At 41.2% G+C, this 23,681-nt stretch overlaps 1 protein-coding gene across 1 annotated transcript in view; it reads right to left on the bottom strand.

The window, feature by feature from the left end:
• The window catches only part of PRKAG2 (protein kinase AMP-activated non-catalytic subunit gamma 2), a 211,601-nt gene extending 188,339 nt beyond the window's left edge, over nucleotides 1–23,262 (bottom strand). Inside the window, exon 1 of the mRNA XM_005527751.3 lies at nucleotides 23,002–23,262. Within this exon, the coding sequence (XP_005527808.2) occupies nucleotides 23,002–23,100 (99 nt within the window). The 5' untranslated portion in view covers nucleotides 23,101–23,262. The remainder of the gene's footprint in view (nucleotides 1–23,001) is intronic.
• Between the last annotated feature and the right edge of the window lie 419 nt (nucleotides 23,263–23,681).

Here is a 23,681-nt window from a genome sequence, read left to right as displayed (position 1 = left end):
AATCTTGGCAGGTGAGCCAAAGGAAATGCCAGGCCTGGGGCTGGGAAGGACCTGCTCCTTGGATAAATGGACTACTACATGACTGTTCATCTAGCAATTTTACCACAAGCACTAAATCCATCAGGGGAAAAAACCCCCCAAACTTTACTAAAGCTTAAGTACTACTAAATCAATTATCTAAACATTTCACTATGTAAGTATACATACACGTAAACAGCTTTGTTCTTGAAATTCTGCTCTTCCTCAGCAGGTATTTAACAGCACAAGAAAACCTTCAGAGCACCTACTTACACAAGAGGGGATGAAAACGACATTCTTTTTCAGCTTGAACAAAACCAGTTGTTTCTGCAAGTTTCTGCTGCCTTTCTGTACCACAGCTGTTCCAACCCCACTGTCAGCTTTAGCCAATTGTAAGTCATCAGTTTTCAGCACACAATGCAGCTGAAAGCCATTTCTGCTGGTAGCACTGTTGGAAATGAATCATTATTTGCTCAGATCTTGTATTAACCTTTTATTTCCCTTCAATGTCACCACTGAAAAAGGACAGCTCACACCCTTCGAAAAGACCTGAGAAAAGAGATAGTCAAAAAAAAAAAAAAAAAAGGAGAAAAGGAGACAGGTCAGGGAAACAGGGAATAAGATATATAAAGTATAGCATAAAAAAAAGGGAAACAACACTTTAAAAATTATTCCAAGCCTTATCAGCCTCTCAAGACACCTGAAGAATACCCTGAAAAAGAATCCCATCAACTTCTACTTTACATGAGCTCAGTTTCTTTCAAAAAGAATGCACCACATCAATAAAAAAAATGTGGAAACCAGGTTACCCTGAGCAGAGGGAGACAAAGTGTAAGCAGGTTTAGCTCCAAAGGTCACATTTTTTTAGTCAAACCATTCAACATCTACTCCATCCACTTGCTCTAGTCACCCTCCCTACTGTAAATTTAAAGCTCTAGACAGCTACTACTGCTGCAAAGAGGACAGATGAAGTCCTAACTAAACATGGAAACCTGTTAAATGCCATCTGAACAACTTGGTTAGATAATTATTTTGCCTTGCTGTACAAAACTGATCTATTTTCATTCATAGTTCTGTAACAAGAGGTCTCTAGGCTATCAAACCTGTAGCTACACAAATACATAGACAATAACTTCTGTCTTAGTGGGCTATAATTCAACAAAAATGACAGATGTTCCCTTATGGTATAAATTTTTTCAAGCTAAGTGTTAGCTAAAATTAAGATTATAAAGAAAAAATTTTAAAATATACATTATTTTTCAAGTGAAAAAAAAATAAATAATATTGAATCACAAAGATCTGTCACTATGACCATGAAATCTGGTAGGGTCTCCTGGTCTGTCTTGTGCTATCTCTGTGAGACTCTGCCCAACTTTGGCCTAGCAAAAAACCAGACAGGTGTGGGAAATATCTCAATTTCTTACTAAATTCTGCCAAGATTTAGTTTGCACCCAGAAAACCCTTGTTATCCCCTTTACATCCTCTTGCTGTTTTTCTTCACCACTCAAGTGCCAGCTAACATTGCTGAGAAAAAGGGGAAGTCTCATGTCCTCTCTCTTGCTGGCATCCTGGGCAGCTTGGAGGAAGCAAGGAATTTCAAGTCCCCAGTGCAAAGAGAAGCAATAATCCTTCCATGAAACAACTTCCTGAAACCTGGGTAAACAACAACAGTGCTGTAAGCCAGGAACCCTGGTGATGATACCAAGATACTGGGCTCACACCCTAAAAGAAACATGAGGATCTCTCATGAAAAGGACTGGATAATCTGAACAGATGTAGGAACAGAAATCAGGTTAATTCAATCAATTTAATTATTTTAGTTTAGTCCTTAATCCCTCATTTATGTATTCAAGGACTATAATTTTGTCTAAAACTTGAGCACTCAACATCTGGATAGAGACAAACTGAAGTGTACCTGTCTCAAAAGGTTAACTGGGAGCTGTCATGGTAATTTGCTATGGATAAAGCACAGGCATCAGGAGGCCTCCAGAACAGATAAAAAGCTTTAATCCTATATTGATATATATAAACAGTGTGAAAGCTCATCTGGAATAATGTGTACAGTTCTGGTCACCTGCTCGGGAAAGGTTAATTCAGCTGGCAACAGGTGCAGCACCAGGCTGTTTTGACGATGAGAGGAACAGAGAGTCTCTCTTGTGGGACGTGACTAAAGGAGCTTGGCTCGCTGGGTTCCTCAGTTGACAGCTGATAGTGTGTGTGATCCTTCTCCACAGTTACATAAGGTGCATAAACATCAACAAGGGAGAAGAGGTAAAGGGCACTTTGTGTGTACAATTAGAAAATGGAAAATTATTGTGCATAAATTGAGGTTGGAAATTAGGAGGGGAAAAATAGCGACATTCTGGAGGAAAGCTCTAATGAGAGCAAGAAACATCACCACTTTGCACACTGATGAAGTTTACTGTAGGGAAGATATGATGGCACTGCCTAAAAGGTTTTCCTACAGGAGGTAGGAAATAAATGGCAAGTTAAAGAAGGCTCCTTCTTGCTTTATGTATCCCCAAGAGCAAGAAGGGAAATAAATAATAATTATTTCTAGCATTGTTGTCGTGGTTTTAAACCAATAACTAAGAAAATTACTTATTTCTTGCTGTGAGATATGGATTAGAACAAGAGCAAAATAGGCATAAAACTTAAAAGGGAAAAAAAAGAAAGTTTATTGACAAACTACAATAAGAACACCAGAATAAACTTCCAGAAAAACCTTTTCATCCCCTGTCTACCCACTATTCCCTTGTTCACATGACAAAAGAGACAAAACCTTTGGAACTTTGATGGTTAAAACAGTCCCAATTCTTGCTACAGTCTTTTCACCAGTCTTTATAGAGAAACAGAAGTTTCTTCCTGTTAATTTATGGAGTTTCTCACAAGAAAAACTATTTTTCTTATAGTTTTCCATTGCTCTAATGTTAGCTGCCCAGAGCTGCTGTTATTAGAGCCCACTCCTCCCATTTTCACATCCCAAGTGTGTATGGGCCATGAGTCTAGGGATGGGATTTTTAAGGATAAGTTATTCAAAGGCAAAAAAAGTCTTCTTCATCTGTTTCCGTGAGCTTCACCAGAAAACAGTTTTCTCATTGCCTCTCAAGGCTTCAAATCTTCCAGCACTTCACTGTACCATAATTACTCTACTTTTTACTCAAAATTTACACTTTGAACACTCTATTCCTCCCTATATACTGTCATGAATTAAAGGAGCGTTTTCAAGACCTTATTGTCCATTTCCATAGTTTTAACAGAAAGATATTTCAGCTTAATTAAAGCATCTTCTTAATTCTCTACCTTTTCTTTTCTTTCCTGTCACTAGTAGTTTATAAAGTCTCTTTTCATGTTGATCACTCTCTTTTCTCTGTCTGGATAAAAAGATTAATCCGCAAGTCTCATCTGGGAAATGAAAGAGTTAAAATCTTGCCCAGGCTGTTGTAGGTAGTTCTGTGGCCCCGGCCGGTGCAGGAGCTGGAGCCGTCTGCGATGGAAAGTTCCTCATGGCTGCTCTGGAGAGTGTAGGCGCCGCGCCCAGCCCGCTGCAGGCCCAGAGCCCTTCTCCTTCTTCACTCAGCAGTCTCCAGTGAATCCAGCCACAGCAAAAAAACCTGCAGCCGAGCCAGAGATCGGCTCGGCCCGGCCCGGCCGGAGCCCGGAGAAAACCCCCTCCACAGGGCCCGCATCCCCCGGCCGGGAGACGCTGGGCCCAGCCCAGTCCCCGCCCGGCCGCATGGCCTGGGCAGGGAGCGGGAAGCCTGGGGCTCTGCCGCCCTTCCCAGCCAGGAAACAAAGAGAACCAAGAAAGCTCTGGTTTTACACTTTAAGGTAGGGTTCACAAGTTGATCCCACTTTTCAATGGCCTAAACTGCTGTCAATTCTCAGCAATGACCGATAATTGGTCAGGAGAAAAGACGCCAGGCAGATCCCAGCAACTTAAACTTTCTTAAAGGTAAAGTAACTCCATGACAATTGTTTTTCTAGACTCAAGAAATTCTGATCCTCCTGTTGAGACCAAATAACTGACTGATCTCCAGAAGAAAAACAGCTCTTTTGTCTAATGACTGAAAGATGAGGAAGGGATACAGACCAGAGAAATGAGTCATTCTAGGTATAATGTGAGGGTCAACATAAAAATATATGATTCAGAAAGGTTAATTCTGAACTGTTTTCCAAATCTAGAATGAGTCTGATACAGAACCTGTGGCTCCATGTCAGAATGTGACCTTTTCTACGTTCAGAGTGTGATAACCATCTTCTTTGGCTATATATGCATCAAAACATATCAGACGTGTCACAAGAAATCCCTGCTCCCTGATGCCATGGTTCTGGTCCTTCTCAAAACCTCAGATCAGATGTGCCCCAAGGATTACAAGACACATGGAACTACAGGTGTGTGCAGGCACACCCACATACACATAACATGGGACACTGCTCATAAAAATGTACCATCTGCTTATTTAAGAGTTTCAAGTGCCCCAAGTTTTGATGAAGGGCTGTATAATGAGTCCAAAAGGGAGTCAAGAGGATATTGCCTATGTAAACTAACAACAAGCAGAAATTATCTTTATAACCTACTGAACAGCCTGGGAAAACAAACAAGCAAGCAAACACTGTTTCTGTGAATCTGAAAGAAATTTCTTTTTAACAGATTTGAAAGAGAAACCCAGAAAGAGGAAGGATGAGCTTTAAAAGTGAATTTACAAGTAAACAAGGACTGAGAAAGAAAAGAAAAGAAAAAAACTTCCTGAAAATGGATGGGAAAGGCCACCTAGAAATACACAGAACTGGGTATTTCCAGCATTTGACCAACCACCACCACAGTCCCAACTTTCACCTGTCTCAGCCACCTGGCCAATTTCTTTCATCACAATTAGAAAAAACAGACCCTCATTGGGGGAGATCTGAACTGATTTGTCATCATCCTTGCAGGTTCAAACCACAGTTCCCACGGTGAGGGCATCCTTCGCAGCACAGGCTCCTCCTCAGCTCTCCCCAGGGCTTAGGGAACAGACGGCTCTCCAGAGACTTCAGCTGCTGGAACTCTGGGACTCTGCTGACCTGTCTTCTAAAATAGTGGGAGTGACTTCCGTTGCTGCCCCAGCAGTGCTTTAGGAGCCCAGAGCATGCCAAAACACTGCTTGCCCTTGCATATAACTCGAGTAACAAAAGCGCAGCTGTACTCAGTTTAAGGCAGGGCAATGCTTTCCCACCCCTTATTTAACACTGGCTTATTTCCATCAGCCATAAGAACAGTGAATGGCAGGGAAGGGATGTTTTATGGGGAGCAATGGGCTCATGGTCCTCTTTGATTTTGCTTCAAGTGAGTCAAATTGTCTTCATCCACAACTGAAGGCAGTAAGTGTATTGACACAGGGGTCTGGCAACAGATCTCATCACAGGTAAACTGAGGCCAAAAGGAGCCACATTATAGATGAGTTTATTCAGGGAAAGCTCCACACAGAGCCAATGCAGAATCAGGAGTGGGTCAAGACATCTGCAGTGCTGAATTACTTACAATGGTCTGGCTTTAAGCATGATGGGTTTTTAGCTTACATATAAGTGTAGGGAGCTATTGAGCTCTACTTTCCAGCATGCTATAGTCTTGGATAAATTACTTATTAAATTTTTGCTTTCCAACCTTCACATCAGAAGAAATGATACTTCCAGGGCAGCTTTAAATCAACCATTTCTCCTAAACATTTAGAAATTTGCAGAAGGAAGGACATGGAGGGGGGGCAGTGCATTAGGGTTATTATGTTGGCTCTTCCCCAGGCTTTCTTTCGAAGAGAGTTTTAAAAGAAATGCTTGGATCACATACTCGTTCAATAAAAACCTGGATTTCTTTCAAGAGTCTACTTCTTTGGCAAGAGCAAATAAAGCAGTTCTCCTGGTGTTTAAGGTGTAAGTGAAATGTTGAGTGCACAGGAAGTTGGTATTAGAAGGCACAATTGTATGATAAGAGCTGCAAGAGGATAAACTGAGTATCATATGAATAACAAGATGAGACTGGGGAAAATCAGGACCTTGCATGCATCCAAGAATTGACAGTTCAATGACTGGTGATGTTTACATTCCTGATCCAGATTAGTTAGGGCATTGATGTTACTGGGTTCGCCAGGAACCAAACCAGGGCCAGTGCAGGCAGGCAAAGTGCTAAAGAAATTGAGTTTACATGGAATGAACAAGACCATGTTTTTCTCCAGACAGAAATAAGTAAACTTCTTGTCTTCATTCAGGATCTTCCAATAGTTTCCTTCAGAAAATGAATCTTTACTCTAAACTCTGTTCCATACTTGGCAGTTTTTGGCAAAGTCCTCCCTATCATGTAGTCCAGAGGAAGTAACTTCCTTGAATTCCAGCATAAATGTTCCTAGCACTGCTAAACACCAGCAATGCACTGAGCGATCACTGCCCCAGATATCTATGATAGCTATCTATATGTCAGTCATGTATGACAAAACATAACTCCTACGGCACTTCAGGGCTTTTCATACGCAAAAGTTTGTATCGGCTCCAGAGCTTACTGCACACGCTCTGTTGCCAGCCAAGTAATGAACCACCCAAAGGTCAGCAGAGCAAGAGCTTGGTTTGGGCTACACACTCCCTTCAAAATGAAGATCAAAGCCATTAGGGTGTCAGGGTCAAGACTTCCATGTTTCACACTTGAGGGATATCCTCTTCCTTCTCAGCCCTGACACATGGAAGGAGAAGCAGAGCTGGATCCAAGATAAAGCGAGCTTGTGGTTAAGAGGTTACACTGTTGCTCAGTCTGGCTAAACTTGGCTTTAACCACCAAATCAGCTGTGTATTTTTGGACTGGTGAGGAAATGAGATGTTCATGACCTGATTCAGAAACTAAAACTTGGAACAAAGTTTTAGATGAATCTGTTAATGAATTAACAGCAATAGCTGAGCTTATATTTGACTGAATTTCTATGGTCAGCTCAATGAATACATGTACTTGGAAATTACTTAGCTGAGATAAACATTTGTGCTTATTCTGCTTTGAAGTTATACATAAAATACAGAAATATGTTGCACCAGTCACAGTTGCTTTACATGCAATTTCCCAACAATAAAAAGAGCAAGAAAATGTTAAGGCTTTTGCCACAACATATAATTAAATTTCCTTCCCAAAGCTATACACTTCCTGTGAAGCCCAACGAATGTGCCAAACCAAGAACTCCAGCTCCAGCCATCAGAGAAAGTCCTGTCCCTCCACTGCTGTCACAGATCTTTTTCTGAGCAGTTCTGTAACTGCTCACAGACTCACAGACAGCCCTGCTGAAAGGCCTGAGAAACAGAATATCCTAGAAAGGAAAAAAGGAAGTTTTACAGCCTATTTTTAATTAATTACCAGATAGAAATAAACCTTTATTGGAACTTCTGGAAGCTTCTTGGAAAAGCTTCTTGGAAAAGTCAACCTTCCCTCAAACTGGCCTTGTGTACAAATTAGGACAGATAAAAGAAGGGAGTTTTTATGTTAATGAAATCATGATAAATTCTGAGAAGATGCTTAGAAAACAACATTAACTAAATTGCTATGATCATTCCAACAACAAAAACATCTAGGCAAGTATATGTACTACATATAAAATATACACTTCATATATTATGCAAACACACATAAAACAGTTTGAATTTAAAAATTCTCAGCCTGAGCACAAAGGCATGCTTATTTAAATGGCTGTTATAAACCCATATAAAGTACAGAACCTAGCTTGATAACTGTCTCTTCATCTCATATAGTTACCAAGCCTCTATATAAACAAAATATGGTCTGTCAGATTTCTGTTTGGCCTTTTTGTATTTTGTCTCTACAATGGGGATGTGAAAGAGAAAGGCTGAACATATTTATTCTGGTCTGGGCATCTGGCCAAAAGTAAAAGAGATATTTTAGGTTTCCTGTCTCACAGTGAATTCAACCTTTTACCTGCCTTCTCATTGTAGACCACAGCTACAGAATTACAGCTGTAACACAATCAGAATAGCAGAGAGGGTGCATCATAGCATTAGCCATAAATATTACCACTGTACCCTCGTTTCACTCCCCCATCTCCATCTCAGCTCTCTTATATCAGAAACTTTGCACAATCCTCTCACATGTTGTAAGACTTGTGGTGAGCTGCAAAATTTGTCTGCAAGGAGAGAAACTCTCAGCAGAACAACTAGAAGAAACCTGGTTGTTTTTCAAACGGAATTATTGCAAAATCAAAACCAAAAATACTGGGTTCACCAGGAACCAAACCAGGATATTTTGGTATCCATTCATGAGATATTTCTAGTACACTGTATTTTGCTCATTTATACTTTATACACTCACAAGCTTTAGGTGATTCCTTCTCACATCCCTCTAAGCTGCACAGAGCCATAACAAAATCCTAACACTTCCATCCTGTGCAGAAAGAGTGTCTCCAGTTCCAACCCCACTGTCCATAGCAGCTCCAGTGACAAGGAAAATGCTCCTGCTAAGAAAAGTAACACCAGAATGGCATTCAGCATATCTAGTGGTGAGCAGCTCAGAAAGCTGTAAAACTTCCTCCAGCAGATTCAGCTGCTCTATGCTCTGGGCTGAACAGGTAGCCTAAGCCATATAAAATAATTTTTAAATCCCCTAAAATGCTGATTGTAGGTATCTTCCATGAAACAGCAGGAACCTTGTGGCACACATTAGTGTTAAGTACCCCACCTGTGAGCAAAGTCACCAAAATTCTGAAAAACAAGATATTCACTCCTAAAGTTTGCCCAGTCTCAGGAATGTAAACAAATGTAAAAATCCTTTCCCTAAAGACCCAATCCATAATTCTGTGAGCCTGATTTTTGTTCTTCATGTTTTGTGGTAGGTTTTGGAAACTCTAGAGATAGCAGCTAGTGCTTTTGGCTTGGGTAATACTGCCTAGGGAATATTCACAGAATCACAGAACAGGTCAGGCTGGAAGGTACCACAGAGGGACATCTGGTCCCACCTCCCTGCTCAAGCAGGGTCAACCCAGAGCACACAGCACACGATTATGTCCAGATGGTTCTGGAATATCTCCCACAAGGGAGACTCCACACCCTCTCTGAGCAATCTGTCCCAATGTGTCATCACTCACACAATAAAGAAGTTTAAATAAAGAATATTACTCGTGTGGAGGTTAGAGTGGCTTTTGGAAATCATAGGATTATAAAAATAGGAGCACATAATAAAGAAAAATCTGATGTGAAAACTGGAAGACTGGGAAGAAGGTGGAGAAACTGAGATCTTTTGGCAACATGCTCAGAATCAGCCATAGTCAGCAAAGATGTTCAGGAGATTACTGTGAAATCAAGTTCCCAGCCCACTGCCAGGAAGTCAGATTTCCATACTACAATGATAAATATTTTCAATGGTAATTGCTGGGAGGCCAATCCTGCCTGTCAAAACAGAAGTGCCACAGTGGACTGTTGTGATGAATTTCATACGATGAACTCAACCCATGATCAGTCTTTACAGCTGTCCTTGTGATAACTTTCACAGCACTCAATTTACATATTTTAACCAAAAAGGGATCAACCTAAATGCTTGGATAAAACCATGCTATCTCTCTGCATTGTCACTTTTCTGCAATGCTATCAGCAATCATATTTCTACTGTTAAATAGTTTTCTATCTCCCTCATTCTATTTAAAGCACATTTTGGCATAATCAGAGTGCTTTTCAATCAGTCCTGGTAAGACCAAGTATCTGTCTTGGAGAAAAAGCAATTGCATTGGCATGATTGAGTTACTAATGACAGATCCATTATATAATCAACAAATTGGTGTTTCTGCTGGCTATTGCCTTTCCTCTTGCCTCCATAATAGTTCTCCTCTCAGTCAGACATTTGCAATTCATTTAGTAAATGGACAAAGAAAGCATTTGGATTTTTACCAGTTGTGTTGCATCGTGCTGATTACTAATTGCAGCTGTTGCACCTCACTGCAGAAATATCTGTTTTTCAGCATAGGTAGGATGATCCTTCAGGCACAGGTGAACATGCAAGTGCCCTGCACATCACTTGTATTTTCTTCTTCCTTGATATAAAAACCCTTTCCATCTCCAGGGGATGAGGAAGCCCAGCACAGGCTGGTAGTTTACTTATGTACAAAAAATTCCACTGTGGAGTGAAACATAAATGTACTGATTTTACTTTATGAATCTCACTAAATTTACTAACTTCATTTTCAGTTGCTCCTAATTCCATATAGCTCCCATTCTACAGGGTAAATGTGCCATTTTCAGGCTCATTCTACCAAATGGTCATCTCTTCATCACTGTCTTTACCTGTTGTGTTTCTGAGTTTAAGAAAACTACATTATAGATATTTCTGCATCACTGTTCTTGAGAGGAAATTATATTTTGTCATTATGAATAATTCTCTCCCCCCAGTCTAAATATATAATTTTATTTTATTTATTTTATGCAGTTCATCTGGAAATCGCTCCACCCTGCTTTGGATTACAGTACACAGTATGGAAGAGAGTTAGATATTTAATTCCACTTCACCAGGATATATTTTGAAATGCCACTGCCATGTTACATTAATAATTAAGTCATTCAAGTTTTCCACTTCCAATATTTAGGCAATATCAAATAACCAGAACCAAAAAGTAACACATAATTTCAAGCTAGCTCAGCAGTAAAATGCAACTACCTGTTACAATTTTAAGTTGCTGAAGTCTGCAATCCCAAATAGCCAAAAAAGTGTGTAGAGGTAAATAAATAAAAAAAGAAACCTTCTAAAATTATCTGGCAGGGGCAGACTAAAACAGAGGATTCCTGTCGTGGGAGTTCTCCTGTGCTACGTTTACATTCCCAATAAGCAAGTCCAGGCATATTTGTTTTTACACATTCGTTTCCACACCAAGACACATTTCCATTCCCCCCTCCCTTCTTCTGCTTTTGTGTTCCATCGTCCACATCAACAATTAGTGGAAATGCCTGGCTGTGCCTGTTCACATTGTTCCCAGACTTTTCTCTCCCTCAGTGAGCTCTGAAGACCATGCATTATTTGACATGACATGACTTGGAGGCCTTCTACAGCAATGGCTGTATGCAGGGCAGCAGACAGAGGCAAGGAAGATGTGGTTACATCTGGGACAGTAGGATACAAGTCACTTTGTGTTAATCCCTTAGAACAATAGCCCAGGTGACTGAACTTTAAATAACTTAAGTCTTGTAAACCAAAAACCACCAGAAATCAAAACAGCCTGAAGGTTAAGCTCATTGCTGCTTGTTTTGTGACATGAAAACACAGGATATGCATAACGTGGGGTTTTCCCCTGAAATAATTAAACATCTATTGTATTTTCCATCACAGCTTATTCCTCTGCAACATGAGCAATTTGCCAGCTTGTCTATACACACTGAATGTATTCAGTTTAGAGCAAACAGCTGCACACAGGGCAGCTTCCCTCCACACACACTGGCTCTGCTCATCACAGAATCACAAAATATGCTGAGTTGGAAGGGACCCACAAGGATGATTGAGTCCAGCTCTTGGCCCTGTACAGGACCAATCCCCAAATGTCACACCATGTGACCAGGAGCATTGTCCAAACACTTCTTGAACTTTGTCAGGTTTGATGCTGTGACACTGCCCTGGGGAGCCTGTTCAGTGCCCAACCACCCTCTGGGTGAAGAACCTTTCTCAAATACCCAACATAAACCTCCCCTGACACAACTTCAGGCCATTCCCTCCAGTCCTGTCACTACACACTACCAGAGAGCAGAGATCAGTTCCTGCCCCTCCTCTTCCCCTCACAAGGAAATTGTAGCTGCTGGGAGGTCTCCCCTCAGTCTCCTCCAGGCTGAACAGACCAAGTGCCCTCTGCCACTCCTCACATGGCTTCTTCTCAAGACTCCTTCATCATCTTCATTGCCCTCCTTTGGATGGTCTCTAATGGTTTCATGTCTTTCTTGTCATGTGGCTCCCAAAACTGCCCCCAGGACTCAAGGGGAGGGTGTCCCAGTGCAGAGCAGAGCAGGACAATCCCCTCCCTGCCCAGCTGCCAATGCTGGGCTGATGGCCCCCATGACTCTGTTGGCCCTCCTGGCTCCATGGCACTGCTGACTCACATTCAGCTTGCCACTGACCAGCACCCCCAGGTCCCTTTCTGTACCACTGCTTTCCAGTCTCTCATTCCATATATCCAGGGCTACCCCACCTCAGGTGCAGAATCCAGCACTTTCTCTTATTGAACTTCATACAGTTGGTAAGGACTTGGGTCCTTACCTATTTTTTAAAATAACTTAGTCAGGTGCACAGAACATTCAAGACCATAACATACAAACAAAGGAACCTATTGCCCTCTGAAAATGAACTTTCAGAAATATGTAGAGTGTGTTAGTTAATATTTCTCTCACTTGTTGCTGAAGACAAGAAATTCGATTTTACCATTCCTCCAAGAGAAGGTGATTGAATCCCTGACACACTCACCAGATTTCAGCCTCTGTGTCCCAACTCTCATCCATTAAAGTGCATATACTGATCAATGCCATTGATCTTAAAGCCTTTGCTTTTCCATGTGTGCCTCTTCCTTGGTTACTTCAACCCAAATCCTTCTGCTTCATAAACATGCTGACAAAAAAATCAATGCATATTATGGCAGAGAAATATATTTTTTGAATTTTTAAACATTTATATTTGAAAGTAAATTTGAAATAACTACTCACAGGGAGTGTGAACACATTAAATGCCTATAGTAGCTCACAAAACTTTTGAAGTTTACCTAGGTAAAAAATATATAAACAAAAAATCCTCTCACAATTTTAAATAATCACAGTCTTTTCTCAAGTTACATTGAAAAGAATCTTCTTTTTGAAGTCTTTATCACATGTAATACTTGGTCTCTCAGTCAAACGTAAGACAAAGATACACAGACTTTATTACGTGTTGCAACAGATTGCAACGCACCAAGTATCAGTATTAGTTTCAGTCTTTATCATCAAGAGAGCAGCTGCTATTTATATCTTCCCAAATTACTTCCTATTATTACTTTCAATCTCTGTTCCATTGGAATAAAAACCAATTTCTGATTTGTCTAGGGTTTTTTGGTGTTTTTCTTGTTGCTGTATTTTTTGTTTGTTTGTTTGTTCCATTTTAGCTATCAGGCACAAGAGAATGTTACTGGAAGTGGAAAAGTAGGAAAGTGACTTTTTTGTAATGCAGTTATAAATAGCAAAGAGGGATGAATGGCATCTTGAAAGTCTGAAAGATGTTAATTTTCAAATGTAATTAAGGATATCCTGATGCAAATGGACTGGCAGGATCTTCAAATACTGTAAAAGAACCTAAGATGCCTTTGAAAATCCCATCTCTTTGAGCTACTAGCCTTCTTAGCACCTGTTTTCTTTTCTCAAGGCTTAATCTTGTGAATGGCATTTCAAGTAAACTTGAGTCATATTTGCAGATTTTTTGGATCTGAGACTAAGACAGATGGGCATCAAAAATGAGTGAGTTACCAAGGCTTATCAAGTTACCACTCGTTTTATCTGACAATGAAAATAAAACATATTGGCTAAGTAGGAAGGCATTGTAAGGCAACGTGATTTTTTCAGCACTTGCAGGAGGATGGGAGTATGCACAGAATCTACTGGGAAATCCAGCTGGGGAACAGCAGCTTCCCTAGCCTTGGTAAATGGTTGAGGTTCACCAGGACAACTGAGGAATACTGGTGAAGAACAGTTTTGTCTGACTAAGTAATGGAGATGAGTCCATCCCTGTGCATGGTTAAGTAAGACGCTTCCTCTTTTACTGACTCCAGCATTTTACAGCTGAAAATCAGTAGAGTTACATTAAAAAAAACTTTTACATTCCAATTGATGACATGTCCACAGATCTGCAGCAGATCTTTTCAGTAGACAAGAGCAAGAACTCTTAGTACAATAAAGAAAAAAGGGAATTCAAGTAATTGCACTTTTTGAATTACTGGATTTACTTTATAGAGAAAAATGCTGGCATGTACTCTCCTGCCTCTGTGCAGCTTAAAGCATGTAAAGTCATTCTAAAACATATAAAAAATATAAGGAAAATGTATAATTATTCATCACCCAACTAAAAGAAGTCACTTAAATTAGTATTTACCTTGACTATCAACTCACTAAATAAAAAGCAAAGGGAACAGCTGATTAACATATTCTACCTCCCATTCAGGCTATAGATTTTATGTTTATGAATAATGTTGGCTCAGCTTTTCAAATGGCAGAATTTCTCCATTTTCCCAAAAAATGTAGAATTGATCTAGGATTAGTGGAAGGTGTATCAAAGAATGGTGTTGAGGCCATGCTGGTATTATCTTTCCTGCTCTAGCTGGCAGCAGCACTAGAGAATGTCCAGCTCCAGCAAATGGAAGGACAGTCAGTGGATTTCAGGAAAGGAGACAGAATGCCTGCAAACTCTTTGGAGACTGCTGTAGATTGAACATGGCTGGTAAAGAGCTGTTTCAGATGTACCCAAACTCCATTTTCTTGACAGTGTAGATGGCTACATGTGAAATAGCTGCAGATGCCTTGTTTCAAGAATTCTACAACTGATGTGCCACCAGCTATACAGAAAATAAAAGACTAACATTTCACAGCTCTCAACAACCACATGAACCACATGGAGGATGTGATAATTAGGCACACTCATTGGTACCACTTTTGATGCTGGAAATTAAAATAGTCTCTGCTAATTTATTTAATATCCTCAATCCTTGGTCTTCCTGATCAGGCTGCCAAGAGTCCTAATAGTGTTATTTTAAGACATGCCATGTCTGTCTTTAGACATAAGACTGGAATCCTTTCACTTCACACATATTTTCAAAAAGCAAAAGGAAAAATACTTCCCATGACTCCTGTCTTAGGCTAATGTTATACATGGATCTGACTTAGGTTGAGCTTGTACATGGATCCCTATGGAACAAACATAGGAAATAGGCTTGGCTTATGGTTAAGGTAAGGGAACTGGGTCTGAAAACTGCAGGAGTCCAACTATCACATTCCTATACATCATGGAAAAAGTTGCTTAAACTCCAGACATCTCCTTGAATATCAGCACTGCAGGGATGAAGTTGTTTCTTCGCACCTCCTCCAGCCAATACAATCTGTCAAGGCTTTAAATTCTTCAGAGAGTTTGTCTTTACTAGCATATGTACAGACATTTAACAGCATTCAGTCATGGATGGAAAGAAGATCCCACAAGCTGTTTTGGTGTTTCAGTGTGGCACACTGACACTTTAAAAGTTCATTCTTTGTGGACCTTAAGCCTCAGCCATTCATCAATGCACAGCTTACGCCTCCTCTGCCCTCAGGCCATACAGCAGATAGAGACTCAGATTGCTGAGGATTTAATGCTCTTATCCCTGAACTGTCTTTCCTCAGGCTTCCTGGTTTAGATCACACTCCCAACACATGATTAATACTCATTAACAGCAAATCCCCCTCTAATGAATTTATGCAAAAAGAATGACAGCACATGATGAAAACCACATTCCAGAAGATGCAATGATCTATTGAGAAGCTGGCAAACTCATAAACAACATGGTAACACTGACTAAGCACCTTTTTTTACCTCTTCCTTACTCTTCCTTCCTTTTTCAAGTCTTGTTGGCACTATTTTGCCCCCAGTTTTCATACCCATCTCAGAGAATCCTTTTCCCAGAAGTCTCTACACTCCTTCCAACTGAATTCAATTTCACTCAGACTGGCTCTATGCTTTTGGAACAAGATCCAACCAACCATGGAGTTCAATTCCATGTGCCTGTGTAGTGACTGAACTGAACTGTCTGTCTCCAGGAACTTTCACTTGCTCGAATGTGTTCTGTCAGAGCAGTGAAACTGGGGAGTTTCCATCCTTAAAATCTGATGGGGCACAATCCTGAGCAACCTGCTCTAGTCGACCACTGGGTCAGCAATCACACCTGGACTAGGCAACCTCCAGATCTCTCTCTTCCAACCTCAACAATTCCATGATTGTGTAAAAGTGCTTGTTTGCACATACAAGGCCACAGGGACAAAAGCAAGGCAACATAGGCCAAGCAAACACATTAAATGTACACCTGTTTAAAGGCATACAACAGTCCTGTATCAGCAGAAATTTTTCAAGGATTAAGACTAGGTGGCCTTAATAGAGTCATTGTAACACACTTGAGCAATCTCTACATAATTCCTCTTTTCAGATTTCCTTGTAAAGTCCATTCAAAATAAGTGGCAAGCAGGTAACAATCCATTTCTTCCATTAGACAGGCCACAGGCAATGCTTATGGCACCTGTTTAGTCCATCACATTCCTAAACTATCCCATTTCTATGGAGAACTTGTCTTCATCAAAAAGTTTCTTCATGCTTGGACTCAGATTTTACCCCTAATCTAGCTCACCAAGCACTGATTTATCCAATTCCATGGAAAACATGTTTCCAACCTCTTCTAAACAAATCAACAGGCATGTAGCTTCCACAAACAAGACCCAAACTTCAGTCATTCATAAAAGGCACCTGGTAAGTCCACAACTGAGCAGGAAAGTCCTGTATTTTGTAGAGTTGTCAGGCAGCACTCTGACCACTCAGAGAGGATTGCTTTCTTCAGCTTGCAGAAGGAGAGTGTTTTCTTATTTTCATTGTTCTAGCAGCATTACTGACATGAAAAGTTGACCAAAAATTGTGCAATGGCTGTTGTACATAAAGGATGATAAAAGCTTCATATTATGGCAGACAATGCTTATAATGCACACACTTCCTCCTAATGAATCCTCAGTTGTATGAATATGTTCTGCAGCAGCTTAAAAGAGGCGTATAGCTCTCTCACCCTGGTCACAAAAATAGATTAAGTCTTCAGCTTATGACATAGGTTCTGTTTTTGGAGCAGAAGGTCACTGATGATGCAATAATGACCATAAGGTCTGAAGAGTCATGGTGTGGGAAATAAATGACAACCATGAAACTCACACTGCAATGCATTTGCTCTGCATCCCACTGGGTCACGCTTACATAATGTAATTTACTGCCAAGCCAAATTTTATGAAAATTTGAAGGATGTTATAAACCATTCTATGAATCCTCAATGTCAAAAACTGAAGTATGCCATTATGGTTCTCTACTGTATAAATAATGCTTTCATGCTTTAAAGGTTTCACATGCAAGCAACTTAAGAGAGGAAGTATTACAAGAGAAGCAAACACTAAACTGAAGCATTATACTCCAGTTTCTACAACTACGTAAAGAATAAACACAGAAATCATTCTGCTTATCTAACATACTTTGGTGTTTTAGCTCACTGCTTCTATGAGAAATAGTTCAGTAGCAGTACAGCACTGTATCACCACACCAACAACAATATTTTATATTTATTGATGGCATCATATATTCATGTGTGTACATTAGTTTTCCTTTTCAGGAGAAAAACCACACTCCAGGATTGAAATCTTTTTCTTTTAGCCTTTGAAGACATGCAAAGGTCTCTCTGTGAGACTGTAATACTTTCTCCAGTGTGTCTACAGTGCAAACAACAGTAGAAAATTGAGACAGTGATCCCCTGCAACCAGATCAGACCCTGGAGCCAATTCCCAAAGCCTGGTGATCAATCTAGGGTAAAATAGCCCACATTGTGACATCTCTTGTCTTCCTTGATGCTTCATTTCTCTTGTAACCAACTCTGTTCTTTCATTATTCACTGTGCTTGGGATGCCTTTTGACAGAAATTCAGCTTTTCTTCAAAGGGATGAGAATTTCATATGCTACTTCACTCAACATGAATGTCCACAATTTGGGCAACCAGTGCTGGCTCAGTTTTGCCTCCTTTCTCCTGCCAATCCAGCACCTGGGCCCACCAACCTACTTCCATGACTGTCCATATACCATCAACAAAATGAGGGTGGAATTCTGGTTTCAGTCACATCTGAGTAGCTCCCTTGAATGCAATGTGATGAAGTTGAGCATAAGCTGAACCTTGTGGGTCTGTGAATAGGAGCTGGAACTTCCTAGGTGGAGATCACTGTCCCCCACTTCACTCTTGGTCCCTCTGGAGCATGACTTCTCCTCTGTTCCACTAATTCCCAATACAAGCACAATATAAACTTCCCTGAGCCTGAAAGTCTCACCATCCACATTTCTGTGAGGTTCTTCCACATTCATAACTTATTTCTCCAAGGAAATTAATATTCCTCTGAGCTCACAGTATTCACAGGCTCAGGTGTAAATAAAGGAGGTTGGGTGAGACTCTTTAGGAGCAGAATCTCAAACCAGGAAAAGTAATATTTTCTAAGATACAACATGTTTCTATACACTGATGGTCTGTTTATGTTATGCTTTAGAACAAAAAAGACTAATGCTTCCTTAATTGCAGTGGCAGCTATTATGATTGTAAACATGAATCCTTTATTTATCCTTCATATAATTCAAAGTACCATCCCAACACTCCTGAGCAAATACCTCTTGCCCTTTCCTGTCTTAATATAACAGCTCTTGAGGGAGGAATCCAAATTTAAACTTCAAGGCCACAGAGGCTCAGGACAACTCAGAGCCTGCCCTGTGAGAACAAGAGGGAGAACAGTTGCAGATTTAATTTTAGGGAAATATTTCTCTCTCCTCTGTCTTTCTCTCCCTTCACCTCCCCTTCCCAAGAAAGCAAACATTTCTTTCATTCCTAGATCACACTGGAAGCTGATTTCTTTTCACCTTTGAAAGGATTCACTAGATTATTCCCCATATGCAGCTTTCTAAAGTGACTCCTAGACTGAAGTGCTGTTCTTGTCAGCCCACCCTGCAACTACCAGGAGACAAGAAGCACCCTGCAAAAACTGTGACAGAAAAAAATCATTTCACAGTGATTTATTAGGCATGCAGCCATTAATGACTTTGCAAGTGTGGAAAGCAAGATGGAGGGCAGAGCCTGAGCCAACAGTAGCTGTCAGAACATCATTGTCATCTATCAGGTTAGAAATACTTAAGCCATCTGATGTCCAGCCTGGCATCCCAGCATAACACCAAGCCTGGAAACAGCAATAAATTTTGACATTGAGGAGTCTCTTCTAAATCACAGAGGTTGACAAAGAAAAAGGAGAAACTGTGCAGAGTTGTTTCTTTGTGTGGGATAGAAAATAAAGAATCCTGATCTCCAAGCACATCCTCCTAGTGCATTAACTCTGCTGTCGGGGCTGAAGTACCAGAGGGAAGAACCACTTCACTGAACTGAAAGGTGTTTTGATATTCATTCACAGATGTTATTTTTGTGCTTATTGTGAAAAAAAACCTTCTTTGTTCTTTTGAATAAAAAGTCACCTTGTGATGTATTTGGGAAAAATCCAAGGAAGTGCCAAGCTCCTGCAATTCCCACCTGCTGGGAGCAGCGGGTGCTTGGCACCTGGCATAGTGAAGCTCTTTAGAGAGGTTGTGCCCTGAGTTGCGTTTGTGTAAATACAACACAACTTTGCTAGCACTGACTGATCCATCCCAGATGAAATTCAAAGCAAACAAGAGCAGATTTTTTTTTTTTTTGGCAGCACCAGGGGCCTACAATGGCAATGTTAACATTAGAACAGATCGATTTTCCAAGATGACAAAAGAACATTCTGATCTCACTCCTGTGAGCTCCTACTCAGTGGACAATTGCATCCCATCTCAGAATAGAGTTTTAAAAATGTTCGAAGCAATGTGCAAGCAGTAACTTCCAATGGCTTAAAAAGGAATTTTATAATGCTAATGTCTATATATTACAGATATGATGCATCTAGAGAGCAAAGGTTTCTATTTAAATCTGTAGCAGCTTTCAAAGATATTTGGACCAGAAATTTCCATTTAGGCATCTCTAATTTCAAGACTTCTGAATGTGCTGCTGGGACAGACAGAGGTTGATATGACCTTTACAAAGGGTCCTGCAATTACATTCTGGTCCATCTAAATTACTAGTTTAGGTCAGTTGCATATTTACAAAGAAAACAACAACCAAACAATAAGATGTTCCATCATCCCAGCCATACACCAAACACTCCCCTGCCATGCTACAGAATAAAGCCCCTGCTTTATTCTTGGCTACTGAAAACAAGCTGAGAGCAGTGAGGAAAGCCAGCCTGCAAGAATTTAGTGGTCCACCACCACTCCCAGAAGCACAGGCAGGGTACCACCCACCTGTGCTGAAGGAGACTAAGCACAGAAAGGTGAAAATAGAGTGTTTCCAGATTTTTTTTTGTATCATCTCTTGTTCTTCCTTGAGAAAGGTGAACCTGAGAAATATCCTGGAGTGTTGCAAGCCACAAACCTGCTTTCTTCAATTGATCTCTTTTTTCCCATTGTCACAGACAACCCCCAAAACAGTAAAACTATATGGAGGAGGGAAGAAATGCATAAAACTTTCTTTTCAGAAATGCCTATTACTCCACAATCCTCTAGCCTAATTATAGTGTACTTTGCATCCTTCACTTTTTTTCCTCCTAATATATTTTACTTTTTCAGTCAGCATTTCTGTATGACCAATAAATATGTTTTAGGTCAGCCTGCATCACAACAGTACCTCTCTGTCCCATTGCTTCCTCTTTCAGAATGGACTCCTCTCTCCCCTCCTACTCAGATCTTGTTAGTTCTTCTCTTGTTCCTAATTTGAAGATCCAAATGAGCATGAATTACATGTCTCAGCAATAAACATGATCTCACAGAAGCACAAAGAAGAGGATGAACAAAATAAAAATTACTGTCTGGTGAAAGCTCCCTTGACAACTACAGCTACACTGACAGGCGCCACTGAAATAATAGGAATGATGCTTCAAAACAACAGCCAAGACAACGTTATGAAAGAGAAAAAAAAAACAGTCTAAACAGATCTTTTCAAATGCAGATTCCTCTGTCAAGTAAGGAGAGTGTGAAAAATGTTCTTTCTTATAGCACAGCCATGTTCAAACTCTGCCACATTACGGAAAACCACTAAAAATATGAGTACAACCATGGGCTCAGTTTGAGGAATGTAATGATGCAGAATGGAAGAGAAGGATCATATTTTGAGGATGGAAGGTGTTATCACCAAATCTTGAAGCTCTTCCAACTGGGTGAACAACAAAACTTAGGTTTGCTTCAGTGCAACATCAAGCATTTGCAAGCTTGTATCTGAATCACTACCATTACCCAGGTGACAAACTGCATAGCAAAAAGCCAAGAGATGATGAACATGAAAAATTATGATCCACTACTAAAAATGTTCCATACGAGACAGAACTAAAGCAACACTCCTGAGGAAAGGTTCTTTATGGATTAGGGAGGAAATTAGGAAAAAACATTAGCATTCCTCTGTCAATAATGATTTAGTGCTAATGAGTTCCTTAAGTACTTTTTTCATGTTAGCTTCACACCATAAAAGAAGGAAAATTTTTCTAAATTCTGGTGTGGTCAGAGATATCTGGTGGTCAGCAGGTATTTCAAAAACCTGCTGGTTTTTGAAAAAACCTGTAAAATCCTGCAACAACCACAGGAAACTCCAAAACTACCTATGGCTCCTCAGCAGGCAGAAAATGCAGTTGATCCTGGGATCCAACTGCACAAGAGTTTCTGGCTAGACTGAGTCAGAGGTGGGGGGGCAGTGGAAAGAGATGGCAGAGACAATATTGCAGGCAGGGTGGGAAGGAATAATGAGCACGGGGGAGTGGTGCTTTGGTGTGGTACATTTTATTTGCTGGTATTTTACATCCCTATTGTGAAGTACTACTGGCAACATGGTAAAGTTTATTGCCTAAAATCTTCTGTCACAAATACATAGGCAACACCCATGTTAGCAGAAACAGACCCTTTTCTTCTAGTACTGAATGCACACTGAGCTCCAAAAGTTTGGCTTGGGCTCTTGGGCTTGCATTCCTCCCCAGAGAAAAATAAAATCTGCAGAAGAGTCATGTACTTTTCCTCCATTTTATTCCACACACTCGAGACACCTAATAAATTTGCTTTGACTTCTTATTCTTTCCTAAAACAAAGGAAAAATCATAGAACCAGAAATATCTTTTTGCTCCTTGGTGGCCTGGCAAAGATATGGGTAGAACTGTTTCCCACTTTTATATAATGAGATTTAAAACAAACTAATAAACAAAAAAAAACCAAACATCAATAAATAAAACAACAGAGTGCACAGAAAAGATACAAGGACTTTGTTATTTCTTGCCAGAAGCACTGAAACCAAAAGTACATCAGAACTGAGAATAGCAAACTAATAGCTACATGGATCACAAGAACATCCTAATAGTAAAGAAAACAAATAATCTAAGTTTTGAAAGGCATGTAATTCTGAAGACAGAGCCAGTCAGCCTTTTAGTACTCACTGGAAACAGAAACTTTTGATCTGTGGTTATTCTGTATCTATATCTACAATTTCTTGCTTGTTACTTTATAGTGGAATATACAGAACAGAGCTGGTGAACAGACTGCATGGCTCACTAGTTTGCTCCACTGTGAATACAACTGCCCTACTCCTTCGTCAATGACCAGACTGCTTGGATCCAAATCTGAGCGAGCTCTGGGTTCCCCAGCCCTGGGAAATTCACAAGTGGATTAGTCTTGAGAGAGAGGGAAGAATCAGATTAAACGCTGGTTCAGCCACAGGAAGGGACAGTTCCCGGAGCCAAACCTGGGAATGCTGAGACCAGCGTTTGGGGGTGAACAGACCTTTCGCGGCGACTCTGAGAGGGAGCTAGGTGAGACAAACTGAGCCAAGCCCACAGCCCAGCACTTCTACAGCAGGGAGTAAGAGTCGCTTCTGAAACTGCGATAGTGAGGATACTCCTCCGAGCCACGGACACTGCATCCTGGGCTCCCAGCACTGCACAGGGGGCAAGACCCCACTCCTCAGCCCACCCCAGATGTGGAGGACTCGCCTGTTGCAGGGAGCACCCCCAGCCCAGCATGCCCCAAACTGCAGAGCTCGGCGCAGGAAACACCTCTCCCTGCCTCTCTCTGCGCTCCATGTCAGCGAAAAACATGCCTAAACCACGCCAGCTGCCGAAGGGGAGGAAGAGCGAGGAGCAACTTACGGGGATGTGCACTCGCAACATGAGTTTCTTGTGGCTGGAGCTTTTCCTGCTGCTGCTGCTGGAGGCATCTTTCTTCTTGTCCATGGCAGTGCTTCCCATGCCTTCACCCAAGCGTGGTGCTGAGCGATGGATCTGGAGAGGGAGGCTCCTCTTCCACTTCTCCCCACAGTCCCACGGGCCGCAGTTACTCCAGGCTCCTTATTTTCTTTTTTCTTTTCTGTCTCTTTTTTCTTTTTTCCCCCTGTCCTAATGGCCTTAGGAAATCTTTGGGGGGGGGGGAGGGGAGGGGGGGGGGGGGCGTTGAAAGGGAGCAAGCGGAGGGGGGGGGCTGGGAGAAGCCGAGGGAAGGGGAGGAGTTTCTCCAGCTCCGGTCTTTAATCCCAGCAGCGAGGTGTCAGGGGGGACCTTCGCAAGAGCATGAGATGCCCCTACAGACGCTGCTCCCTTTCTCACTCTTCCGCCCTTTCAGAAATATCCGGATCATCCTAGGGGAGGGGGGGAGAAAGTTTCCTTCCCCTCGCGTAGCCCGGCCGCACTCTCACCAAAAGAGAGAGAGAAAAAAAATAAATAACCCAAACCGACCCCCAAAACACCCGAAGGCCACAAGACCCGAAAAGAGGAAGGCGCTCGGGCGACGGTCTTCGCAGACCGTGGAGTCCCGCGGGGAGCCCGACCGGGGA

Source organism: Pseudopodoces humilis, chromosome 1 (genome assembly GCF_049639895.1).
Source record: "Pseudopodoces humilis isolate 2021_Gansu_Grassland_sample_001 chromosome 1, ASM4963989v1, whole genome shotgun sequence".
Taxonomy (NCBI): domain Eukaryota; kingdom Metazoa; phylum Chordata; class Aves; order Passeriformes; family Paridae; genus Pseudopodoces; species Pseudopodoces humilis.
This window is presented reverse-complemented; position numbering and strand designations above follow the sequence as displayed.